This window comes from Erpetoichthys calabaricus, chromosome 18 (genome assembly GCF_900747795.2).
Source record: "Erpetoichthys calabaricus chromosome 18, fErpCal1.3, whole genome shotgun sequence".
Taxonomy (NCBI): domain Eukaryota; kingdom Metazoa; phylum Chordata; class Cladistia; order Polypteriformes; family Polypteridae; genus Erpetoichthys; species Erpetoichthys calabaricus.
The window spans coordinates 59,506,544-59,520,057 of record NC_041411.2 but is presented as its reverse complement, the minus strand read 5'-3'; the positions used below and the strand labels follow the sequence as shown (position 1 = coordinate 59,520,057).

At 37.6% G+C, this 13,514-nt stretch overlaps 1 protein-coding gene across 2 annotated transcripts in view; it reads right to left on the bottom strand.

The window, feature by feature from the left end:
- The window catches only part of fbln2 (fibulin 2), an 890,980-nt gene that overhangs the window by 814,177 nt on the left and 63,289 nt on the right, over window positions 1-13,514 (bottom strand). For both annotated transcript variants that reach the window (XM_028825322.2, XM_028825323.2), the window contains exon 6: window positions 5,777-5,968. In XM_028825322.2, the coding sequence (XP_028681155.1) occupies window positions 5,777-5,968 (192 nt within the window). The remainder of the gene's footprint in view (window positions 1-5,776; window positions 5,969-13,514) is intronic.

Here is a 13,514-nt window from a genome sequence, read left to right as displayed (position 1 = left end):
AATGTTAATTTTCACTCGTATGCAGATGACACCCAGTTATACCTTTCATTTAAATCAAATGAAGTTTCTCCAATGTGGTCTTTAATTAGTTGTGTTAGTGAATTAAAGGAGTGGATGAATAAGAACTACTTGTCTTTAAATACAGATAAAACAGAGATGTTAATTGTTGGAGGGAATGATGCTGATCACAATAATATTTTGTCATCATTTAACTCAATGGGAATCCCAGTCAATTTTACTGAATCAGCCCGCAATCTAGGAGTTATCTTTGACTCTAGCATGTCATTTAAAGCGCATATTACAAAGTTGTCCAAAACATGTTTCTTCCATCTTAAAAATGTTAGGAAATTAAGGCGCTTTTTAAATAAACAGGATTCTGAGAAACTAATTCATGCATTTATCTCTAGTAGGATTGACTACTGCAATGCGGTGTTCACTGGATGTTCAAACTGTTCTTTATACAGCCTCCAGTTAATCCAAAATGCGGCTGCGAGAATTATTACAAGAACAAGAAAATACGAACACATAACTCCAGTTCTTAAATCCTTACACTGGCTCCCGGTTAAGTTCAGGGCAGATTTCAAAATCCTTCTTTTAACATATAAATCATTAAATGGTCGAGGTCCGGCTTACTTGTCTGAACTTATCATGACTTACAAACCAGAGCGCACATTAAGATCTCAAGATGCCGGTCTGCTTATGATTCCAAGGATTAATAAAATAACAGTGGGGGGTCGAGCTTTTAGTTACAGGGCCCCTAAACTGTGGAATGGTCTGCCTGCTACTATAAGAGATGCCCCTTCGGTCTCAGCTTTTAAATCCCGGCTGAAGACTCACTACTTCAGTTTAGCATATCCTGACTAGAGCTGCTGATTAACTGTACAGACTGCATCTCTGTTGTTAGTCATTAGCACTTAAACATAAGAAACATGACAGTTATAATTGGATACTAACCCTCACTTATTCTGTTTTTCTTCTCGGTACTCAAATGTGGCACTTGGTGCCACGGCCCACCTGCCAAGTTGTTTTGCCTGCCTAAGGAAAAGTCATCCCAGATGGAGGATCGCAGGAATCGTGGGAGAGAGGGGTCCTTTCATCGGATTGGCTGGCCCAGCACTGTTTCGGCTGTGGAATGGCCAAGTGGGGGAGGCAGCTTGAAGGATGAGGTCTCCAGGACTCTATACAAATACAAATCTTATTATGGGATATATCATCTACTGTTAAATTCTGCTCTGTACTTCTAAAATTTATATATATATATATTTTTTTATTTCTTACTATATTGAGAAATTGTTCTGTGTACTGTATTGTATTGTATTGACCCCCTTCTTTTGACACCCACTGCACGCCCAATCTACCTGGAAAGGGGTCTCTCTCTGAACTGCCTTTCCCAAGGTTTCTTCCATTTTTCCCTACTAGGTTTTTTTGGGAGTTTTTCCTTGTCTTCTTAGAGAGTCAAGGCTGGGGGGCTGTCAAGAGGCAGGGCCTGTTAAAGCCCATTGCGGCACTTCCTGTGTGATTTTGGGCTATACAAAAATAAACTGTATTGTATTGTATTGTATTGGCCAACAGCTGCTACTACTCCTTTCTGTCTCACAGTCCCATCTTGTCTAATGATAATTTTTATGAAAAACTAGGGGGCTTTGCCCCCTGCTCGCTTTGATGCCCACCACCCCCCAAACCCTCTTCACCCCGGGGTGCTCTATGTGCCAGCCACTTCACGTCTCTGCTGCTTGCGTTGTGAAGAGGGGGGCTGAACTCACTCTAAGGAGATGCGGTCACTCCTCCAAAACCCCCTTTTAAACGGTGATACAATGGGAAAGAAATACATTTTTTTACCTCCTTTTTGCTCTGTTAGCTGCTGGCTTGCTGCTGCTGCCGTGCTGCGTGATCTGCATGTCGTGCAGCGCTTCAAACATTTAAAAGATTGTACAGCAGCTGTCCTTTTGTCTCACTGCCTTGTCTCGTGGGACATTAAAGTGTCTCGTCTCCTTCCAAACCTTCCAAGATTTTTTTAATAATAGAGAAATGTGGTTTCCTCATTAAAGACATTAAAGCAAAGAGATATTTCCCTTTCTAGGAAGGCTGCACCTTGATGTACATGAAGACATGTCCTATTTTATAGTTATGCACCTTCTCTGTTTAACAGAAGTATAGAAGTAAGCTCAGAATAGCATTTCCTTCAAAGGTTACTTTGGTGGTCACCTGTTTTGTACCTGACTTGAACCATGCAGGTCAGAATTAATCAGGTTTTTTTGCATGGTCCATTTAGTTAAACCTCAGGTGCAACAAAACATGTTAACATAGAATAATACTCCTGAAGAAAATAACTGCAATATGTAATAATGAAACTATCCAAGTAGAGATGAAACTTATTGATAAAGCAGTTGATCACCATTAAAATTTCAACAAGCAACCCGCTGCGAAAACCTGTCTTGAGTCCTGTTTACAACTTACAGCATACGGTTTGCTTGCGTTTAATTATTTTTATATTTTTTCAGTCTATGCAAAACAGCTCCACTTGCCTTTAATGGACTCTAATGGATGTTTACTGTTTTCGTTTAGGCACATTTTGTAACCTTTACATTTTATAGATAGGCGCACACATGTGCTGCCTAAAATCAACAATTAATTTCCTCTATTCCTGGTCCGTCTCTGTGTTTATGTGCAGAAACAGCTCTATTTTGAATATGTAATAATCTTTCAAAGGCACAGTATTGCATTTTATACACCTAGATCTGATTTATTCTTAGAGTGGAGTTTGTTGTGGTGTTATTCAGCAGGTTAAACTTCAGAGTATTCCAATTCCATAATATAATGCTGACAGAAGAGTTTCAGTTCATTCCACACAAGTTAATGATGTCAAATTCAGCATTGGCCACTTAAGAATAATACTTATACTTTTCAGGGTAAATTTAGTTGTTCTGCTGATGATACATGAATATCTATTTATTTTAAATAAGTGATCTCCCATCTATGAAATAAGTCACTAAAAATACCAAAGGTTTCTCTCATAAAACCTGGCAAATCTCCTACTGCAGGGGTCCCCAACCCCCAGTCCGCGGCCCTTTTCAGAATGCTTGGCCGGCGGGGCTTTGCAGCGGTGCAGAGAGAGGAGAGAGACCGAGGTGAGAGAGTATTACAACAAAGTATTTTTATGGTCCCGACAGTTTCCCCATATGACATGAGTCTATAGAAATCGCGTTACTACGAAGTACATTCAACAGATGCTTTCATTACAACGAAGTGACCTTGAAATGCTTGAACGAATCATCCACAGAGCAGTTAGATCTGTGGTCGCAGCTCAGTTGTGCACGTTTGCACAAAGATCCCCAAACAGAAACATTGTAAAAAATCTCTTTCTTCGAACTTTCCTCGTACTGTTTTTTTTTTTTTTTTGCTGTTTTTGTTGTCTGTGGTTTTCAGTGATTCCTTTTGCTTATTACTTGTCAACATTTGAAAAACATCCATAGGAATTTAACTCATTGTCACCCTCCTATAGAAACGGCAGACACGAAAAAAAGATTGCAGTGTTAATGTCTGTGATGTGCAATCTGTTGGATTGGCAAATGTAAAGCATATGTCTTTGTTATATGCAAAAAAAGAAGGAAAATCTCAGATTGCAAACGTATGCGAACTGCTTAATAACTTTAATAATAATAGAAATGTTATGTAAATTGTGTATAAAACTCCCCCCCCCCCCCAACCAACCCCCCCAACCGGTCCGTGGAAAAATTTGCATCTAATAAAGTGGTCCTTGCTGTCAAAAAGGTTGGGGACCACTGTCCTACTGGGTGGTCCTCAGTAGCAGGTATAAGAAAAGCTTTGCGGAATATCTGTTTACATGTTTAGAAATTACAGTGCACCCCTCCTGAATATATGAGGATTGTATTATTATCCTAATACAAACAGGTTTTTCTTTAGTCCAGTATCACTGGGTGTCGACTACTGCTACCCTTTTACCCTGATGAGAAACTGTTGTGCCTTACATACTGTATTTTCTTGAGTTGACATCATAACACTTTATTGTACAGTTTTCATTATTGTTATTACTTAGCAGTAGTACTGGTAGCAGTACACTCTCCTCTCAACGCACAAAGGTATGCAGGTGGGTTCACCAGATGTCAACCAGATCTCTTAGGCTTTGAATTCAGCCTGCTGTTCAGCTGAGGACTTATTAAAAATGCAGGTCATACCGAGGAGTGTGATCTTCTTGATCTCTTTCCTGCTGACTTTACACAGGAGTTTGTCCAGTTGGCCTTGGAACCCAGTCTTGATGGTTCCCAGTGCATCTATGACTACTGGAGCCACTCTTGACGTTGTGTGTCTGACTTCGGTCTCTAGGTCTTTATACTTGATGATGTTCTCTGCCTCCTTGTTCAGGATTTTGTTGTCATTGTGTATTTATTTATTTTTATTTTTTTCATTTCTGTGGAATTTCCTCCGGGTGCTCCGGTTTCCTCCCACAGTCCAAAGACATGCAGGTTAAGTGCATTGGTGATCCTCAATTGTCCCTAGTGTGTGCTTGGTGTGTGGGTGTGTGTGTGAGTGTGTGCCCTGCAGTGGGCTGGCACCCTGCTTGGGGTTTGTTTCCTGCCTTACGCCCTATGTTGGCTGGAATTGGCTCCAGTAGACCCCCATGACCCTGTAGTTAGGATATAGCGGGATGGATAATGGATGGATGGATTTTTGTGGAATAGAACACTGCAGCACAGGCCTTGATCAGGTGTAAATCACATGACTTGTTGGCAGTATTATATTGGCTTACGTGAGTATTGTGTTATCATGTCCTTCCTCAAAATCTGTACTATGTGAGTTACCTAAATATCTGTATTTTTAGGCTATTCTAAGAGTAAAGACATATTAATTTTAGTTCTTGGACTTCTGCATTTCCTCCAAGATGCATTAAAAATCTCACTCTTTGGATTTTTTTAAGGTGTTTGAAACCTAGCTCTTTAATTTGACTTATCAATAAAGGCTATTGATGCTTGATTCTTTTCTAAATTATCTTAGGTTTCAGGGCATTATATCAACTAATTTATGTCGTCAGATATTTACCTGGAATAACGTATCACATTGTAAAGTTATATTTTCATTTATTTCCTTTCCAATTTTTTGTGATGCATGATGTCCCTTTTTTTTGTAGCTTACAGCATGTCTTTATTCTCTATCTAATGCTAGGACTCTGATGCAGCTGTGATTTAATTCAGTATAGCAAGAAATTTGTGATACACAACACACTTCCACCTCCATTTTGAATTTTCATCATTGTCTCTTCTAGTTGCTCTCTAAAATTACCACCTTTTGCATTCATTTCCCAGTAGTAAGTATATTTCCAGTAAATTTTCTATCAGTAGGATATGAAAACTGGGAATTGTGATGTGAGGGATGGGGACATTCTGGTTGGCACATTAGTTACTATGAGTAATATGTCATTACTTTTTATTATGTATATTTGAATCTTTAACATACTAACTCTTCCCATTGAACGGTTTTGCTCATGCAAGTAAGACATGTTTAAATGTCATCTTTGTAAAAATGAGTTGCGATTCCATTGTAAATGAAAAACCACTGTTGTGTTTCTGCATCAGGGCAGAACAGAATAGACAGCAAGTAAAACCACTATAATTGATCAGGTTTGTAGCTGAACACCTGAATGAACTCTACACATTTGGTCTCAACAGTTCTTTTCAGGAAACTACTGCCCACATAAATATCACAACTACACAATTAAGACACTTTAGGTGATATATTTATCAAGTGGGTTTCTACTCACCTTTAGTACAGGTGTAGTGATCAGGCTGCAGGGTGTATCCTGGGAAGCAGCTACACTGGTAGGACTGAGGAGTGTTGATGCACACCTGACTACACAATCTCTCATGGAGCTGGCATTCATCCTGATCATCTACTTCCTGTTCCTCCTCATCTCCTGCTGAGAAAGCCTCCTTTGCATACTGAACATCTGAAACTTTAAGACATAAAAATTAAGTAAACAGGTAATTTTTAAGACAAAAAGACAGGATGTAAAAAGGAAAGCAAAGAACACACAAAATATTTTTTTAAAAATTTAAAAATCACTTCCAAACCTATCCCTCAAAATGATGAGCTACATGTGCCCACAGGTCCCCAGCACTAGTGTTTCATTACATTTTTGACACCGCTTATTGAAATTTAAAAGCATTTCTTTTTATTGTTTGATCCCTTTTTAAGTAACATGCATATTTTCTATTAAGTCAACATTCCTGATTTGGCTCCCTGCATATGGAAATTCCCAAAGTCTTTAACTTCATTACTTAACTAAAGGTGTTGAAAAGCATTTTATTCCTTCATTCCTAGAGGGGAACACACCCAGGCAATTATGAGCATCAACCAGTCCTCTTAAGCAACATGTCTTGAGACAGAGAAGAGGGGCCACAGACTGTAAGACATTCTCACTTGAAGCCAGGCAACACTTCATCATCTTATCAGCTCTCCCTCAAAAAAAAAAATCCAAACGCAGGAATGGAGTTTAAATACCAAAATTTGATCCAATCTGATAAATCAGAAGTGCCAAAAATATAATGCTAACCATTCTTCACTAAACAAACAAAAAATGTAAACACAAATAAAGTCAAAGTATAAATCATAGAGTTGCATTATAATCTGTGCATTAATCTTCGAGTATGGGTCTGTATGATATCCAAATAGTAGTCATATTTACTCAAATGTAAAATATACATTCAGCATAAAGCCTTTCCATTGTCATGTCTTGTCATTTTCTAACCTGCTTAATCCAAACCAGGACCGACAAGTCATTATTTAATACTAGTTGTGTAAGCCTGTGCTATAAAATGCCTGGGCTCCTAGAAACTATTGAAATCATCAGAAAAAAAAATTGAAATGCAGAGTCAGTGGTTTCGTTTTGGGGACGTGCTCACCGCCCTTGTCTATCAGTGGCTAAGCGAGTTTCTCTCTTGTCTGTCTTTCCTCGATGGTTTCACTTTGGCGATGGAGTCGCTTTCTTTCAGCTTCATGCTGTAGCATCTTCTGATTTGTTAACCTGGGGCCGCCTTGCCGGCTCTTTGAGCTTCATGCTGTAGCCTTGCACTTCCAGGCCGGACAGACAGACACACACACTTCCACGCATGGACGTTTATATACAGTATAAGATACTGTAACTACAAGGATATGGTAGTGAACCAATACAAAAGTCTTTCTGTCAATATGCAGGATTAGTTAAAGACAAACTGTTTTATACTGCTGAAAGGATGCTGTTTCAGTTAAATTTACTTTTCAGGAAAACATGCACAGATTCCTACATGTCATAAAAGAGTTGCAATGCAGTAATTAAATACTCAAAGCAGAATATGAATAAAATTTTCTTTCTTTCTTTTCTCACTAAAAACCCAACTACAACCAAAACCATTTAAAAATAGATGATTATGTATTATATACCTTGATAGCTAAAAACATTTGATAGTGTTAGTCAAGCTAAAAGGTAAAAAATTCAAAGGAGCATTGTAGGTGCAGAAATGGCCAATGAATAAGAAATACTTTTATGATTACTGAATTGAAAAGTGTGGTTCTAGAGAGGTTAGTGCTGGAGCTTTTCACTTTTCCACACGCGTGTGCTCAGATTGCCAGAACTCCAGAGGGCACTGTTGACTGATACCTTTTCTCTTCCTGTCTCTGCAGAGTGTACGACTGACAACATCTCTGACGTCATTTCTGGTGTCCTCCTGCCTAGACTCCATATTTCTGGAGGCTCTGCCAACTTAAGGCTGTCTATCTCAGAGACTTGCGTCTGCATGACATTTTCTTTGATATTTAACATGTTTATAAAGCCATGTTTTGTTTTCATTATATGGAGTTAGCCTTTGGGTTCCCAAAAAGTTTTCATTTGTCTGTCTCTTGTCTTACATTAGATAAATGTAACCAACAAATAATTTAAATTTGTAGATTACACAAAATGGAGTGGATTTTCATACCACCCCTGTCAGCAAAATTCATATGGAAAGAACCTGGATAAAATTAACATATTAGAAGATATACTGTATTTTAGAAATTAAAAGTAATGAACATAACTGTAAAGTCTTACAGGTCCATTCATTTACTTGAATCTGTTTAGTTCCATGTAGTGTCACAAGGAGCATTAGGCACAAATCAGAAAACAATCCTGGAGAGGGCACCAGTAAGTCTTAGCCATTGGAACTAAAAATGTTTTATTATTAATACACATTAAGAAAGACTTGGAAGGCCTAGTGGACCAATACTGTCCTAAACAATGCAGAGTACTGAAGAGACCGTATAGGCTCACTGGGCTTGAGTTTTATAGAATGATGTGTAGAGTTCAAGTCAAATCCGATCATACTTAAACTGTGTAACGTATTCGTGTGGGCAAATGTGGTTTTTGACTCTATGTTACAAGAGCACATGACAGTATTACAGGAAAGAGATATCAGATTTATTCCAGGACTGCAGCTATGAGGAAAGAGTAAAGGTTTTGAATTGTTTCATCTTATACATTGGTGACATGACAGAGGTGTTTGAATTCTAAAAGGAGTAAATTGGATCGATGCCAGATGCAAATTTATAATACGCTGTTTAAGGAGAATCAACAAATGCTAGAAAATAAATATTCACTCATAGAAATGTAAAAACGTGGAGTAAGTTACCAGGTAGCAAAATCAAAAGCAATACCAATTGCTCGATATTTTAGAAATATCTGTTGAAACAAAAATGGTGAGATATAGAGAGCAAAATTACCTCCTCATGTGAAAATTGTTGCATGTATGTACATGGTATGTCCATGATAAAATATACATGCAAACACTGTTTTCATAAACATAGATACTAATACAATTCCACAGCTAGGTTTGAAGCCTGTATAGACATGAATTTTATTAAGACAATCCCCAGCACAGAAACAAATATAGTTATGAAAGAGTTTGATGAGACATTAATTAAATTTGAGGCATTACCTGGTCAATCCATAAGTTACCCTCAACCTAGTGTAAGGCTTCTGTTGTACATATCAAGATGCACAGCAGTCATCTTATAAAAGACATGTATAATATGGAGTAATCAGACATCACTGGCATAGTTAAAGCATAGACAGACTTGTCAACACACCTAGATAGATAGATAGATAGATAGATAGATAGATAGATAGATAGATAGATAGATAGATAGATAGATAGATAGATAGATAGATAGATAGATAGATAGATACTTTATTAATCCCAGGGGGAAATTCACATACTCCAGCAGCAAAAAATATTAAATTAAAGAGTAATAAAAAAAAAAAAAAATGCAGGTAAAAAACAGACAATAACTTGAATAATGTTCAACGTTTACCCCCTCTGGTGGAATTGAAGAGTCGCATAGTTTGGGGGAGGAATGATCTTCTCAGTCTGTCAGTGGAGCAGGACAGTGACAGCAGTCTGTCGCTGAAACTGCTCCTCTGTCTGGAGATGACACTGTTTAATGCAGGGGTGGGCAGATTCAGTCCTGGAGGGCCGCAGTGGCTGCAGGTTTTTGTTCCAACCCAGTTGCTTAATTAAAAACCAATCCTTGTCAATTATTTAATTGCATGGCTTGCTAGTGCTTTAACTCTGCCATGTCAGGTCATTCTCATATCCTAGATTTATTTTCCTTTCTAAGGATATCATCCAAATGATTTGAAGTCTAAAACAGATGAGTTATTCTCAGTGCTTCACTTTTTTCTCTTCACTTTCCTTCCAAGTATTTAATTAAACCAAATAGTGCACGATAAATACACACAGGTGTAAATGAAAACAAGCTAAATGGAGAAATGCTGGTCTCTTTTGTCATTTGCATGCTATCGCTAATTAGGAGCAATTAAAAACCAAGCATACAGCTGTTTAAGACTAAAATAAGCAATAAGGGTTCAAAATCTTAACGAGCGAGACAACTAAAGTGAAGCTGAAGTGTTACTTGAGCAATAAGAGCTTCTTATTAAGCAATTGGGTTGGAGCAAAAACCTGCAGCCACTGCGGCCCTCCAGGACTGAATCTGCCCACCCCTGGTTTAATGGATGTAGTGGATTCTCCATAATTGATAGGAGCCTGCTGAGTGCCCGTTGCTCTGCTACGGATGTCAAACCATCCAGCTCTATGCCAACAACAGAGCCTGCCTTCCTCACCAGTTTGTCCAGGCGTGAGGCATCCTTCTTCTTAATGCTGCCTCCCCAGCACACCACTGCGTAGAAGAGGGCACTCGCCACAACCATCTGATAGAACATCTGCAGCATCTTACTGCAGATGTTGAAGGATGCCAGTCTTCTAAGGAAGTACAGGCGGCTCTGTCCTTTCTTGCACAGAGAATTATATTATATTATAGAGAAACTAAACGCAGACAAACTATGAGAATTAGATGTCTGTATGAATCTTTACTAATACATTACATAATAAAGTTGCATTCAGCCTAGTTGGAGCACTCTTCTTCAGTGACATGGACATCAGATCAGGATACATACCACAAAGCTCACAGCCATCTCATCCTAACCACATTGTTTCAACAATTCTGATTTCTTTATCCATCTTTTGAGATAATCTAAGCACAAGATATCTTTTCTCAGTTTCCTACTATAATATATGAAGGCACTGACAGTTTTACTGTGACTGTACAAGAGCTTTTTCATCTATAAAAAGATCAAACTGAAACATTCCAATGTAAAAAAATACTTCTGGTACAACTGGCAGCTGTTACATGGGACATCTTTGCACCATTGGTGAGATCAGCTGGATCTATATAGTTTATTGCTGAATATCACAAATTCCAGTTTCTTATTTTCTTATTTTATGAAAAGGACAGCGTGTACAAAGAAAACAGAGATTTCCATAACTTATTAACTGCCATTGTAAAACTACTTAGTCATTTTGAAACAGACTTTTGCATGAGCACTATCTAGTCATAGTATGTTTAATAAAAGGCACTATTTGCACTGCACCGAAATTATTAAAGTCATTATTTAAACAAGGCATTCGGAAATTAAAACACTGATGTGTCATAGTTCATCTTTTATGTAAGCTTTAATTATTATAAAAATAACATTTCTATTATTGTATTTTTCACATATCACTCTCATTTGAGCTTGTTGGCTAGCTGGCTATTAAGGTACTGCAAGGTCACTCAGAGTCAGACGCTGATAAAGAGGCGTTTATTCACCGAAACACATTGGTTGTGTGGATTTGGCTGCAGTACCTTTCCTGGCCAGGAAGAAATGGAAGGACAGGGAAGGACTAACTCTGAGGGATATTTAATCCCCAACTACACTATGTGGCAACTTCCCTAGGGTGAAACTGGAATTCATGCTCCTGCAGGGCACCTTGGGAAATGTAGTCTTGGTGAGCAGCCGTGTCAGGGTATGTGGGTTCCATCAGATGGGGCTGTAAGAAAAGTGCACACCTGGAGGGCCACAGTGGCTGCTGGTTTTCTTTCTAACCATCTTCTTCATTAGTGACCAGTCTTTGTTGCTAGTTAACTTCTTTTGCCTTAGTTTTAATTAACATGACTCAGGCCCCTTAGTTGTTTCTTCTTCCTTAATTAACAGCCAAACAATAATGAGATACAAAACAAGCTGCCACATGACCAGCTCACCTGTGTCAATCACACAATATCTGAAAATAAAGAAAGGCGAACGTCTCGGTAAGGTTGATCTCTCAGGTCACTAGAACATTTTGACGGTGTTCTTAGAAAAAAACAAAAAACCAACAGTTTTGGAAATGTCTGCTGTGGCAGAATGAGAGCAGCAACAAGCTATGGAATTAAATAACACGTTTAATTAATAGCAAGAATTGCTTTCTCATTAAGAGCTGATTATCTGTTGGCTCGTTTTATGTCTCATTTCTGTTTCGCTGTCATTTAATGAAGAAAAGAATCAATTCAGAGGACCAAATCCTTAATAACAGGCCTATTTTAATGGGAAATTAAGTTAATTAGCAATGGTAACTGATTAAGAAAAGGGTTAAAATGAAAACCTGCAGCCACTACAGCCCTCCAGGCCTGGAGTTTGACACCCCTGCTCTAATGTATATGTCTCTGTTTGGTATGGGATTCATAAAAGCAAGACTAATATTTGAGATGTGCCATCTACTGGAATGACAGAGACACAGGCACTGATCCTTTTACTAAGGTGGAGACTAGGGCTGGGCAATATAGAAAAAAATCTTATAATATTTTTTTTCATATCAGTTGATATTGATACTTATTAAGCTATAAATCAAATCACTGTTTCTGTCAATCTTAAAGGTTCCTTTTTACTGAGATGTGAAGATGTGAAGATATAATAAGGTTAATTTTGGTTTAAATATTATTTATTTTCTGTCAGAAGTTGAACATGCAAATGCACTGTAGAACATTAAACAAGTGTATTTTAAAAAAATAAAATAGGTATACATAATAAACTAAAATTTTAATTCTGACCAGACAAAAGCTTCAAGTGTTACAGGAGAACACAAACAAAATGGACAACTACAGTATATTCTTATGTCAATTCCAAATTAATACAATCCATCCATCCATTATCCAACCCGCTATATCCTAACTACAGGGTCACGGGGGTCTGCTGGAGCCAATCCCAGCCAACACAGGGCGCAAGGCAGGAAACATACCCCGGGCAGGGCGCCAGCCCACCGCAGAATTAATACAATAGGAAATACAAAATAAAAAAGTGTAAATTCTGACCAGTATGGTATGCTGGATAAAATTGAGGAGCACATTCAGGTAGCACATTCAGGTATCATGTAGCATCTGATCCGGAAGGGAGATATGTGATGATCATGGGCAACTTATTTAACTGAAAAATGATTTTGATAAATGTTTATGCACCGAATGTCGATGATAAGGAATTCATAAAAAATGTATTTGCATCCATTCCCAATGTGAACACTCATAAAATTATAATGGCTGGGGACTTTAATTGTGTTTTAAATCCACTCTTAGATAGGACTCCTGTCACAGAGGGTATGACATCTAACACTGCAAAGACAATTACACAGTTTATAACTGACCACAACTTATCAGACCCCTGAAGGATTCTAAACCAAAATTCAAAAACATATTCTTTCTACTCACCAGTACATCATTGCTACTCAAGAATAGATTATTTCTTTATAGATAACTAGCAAAATACCCGCGCTTCGCAGCGGAGAAGTAGTGTGTTAAAGAGGTTATGAAAAAAAAAGGAAACATTTGAAAAATAACGTAACATCATTGTCAATGTAATTGTGTTGTCATTGTTATGAGTGTTGCTGTGTTTTATATATATAAAATACACACACACACATATAAACATATATATACATATACATATACACATATATATATACATATCTACATATATACATATATATATATATATATATATATATATATATATATATACATATACACATCCACATATCAACATATATATATACACATATATACACACACACACGGTTTATGGGTGATGATTGTTTTACTCTTTTTATGTTTACTTTATTTTATTGTAGAATCAACTCCTATCTGCG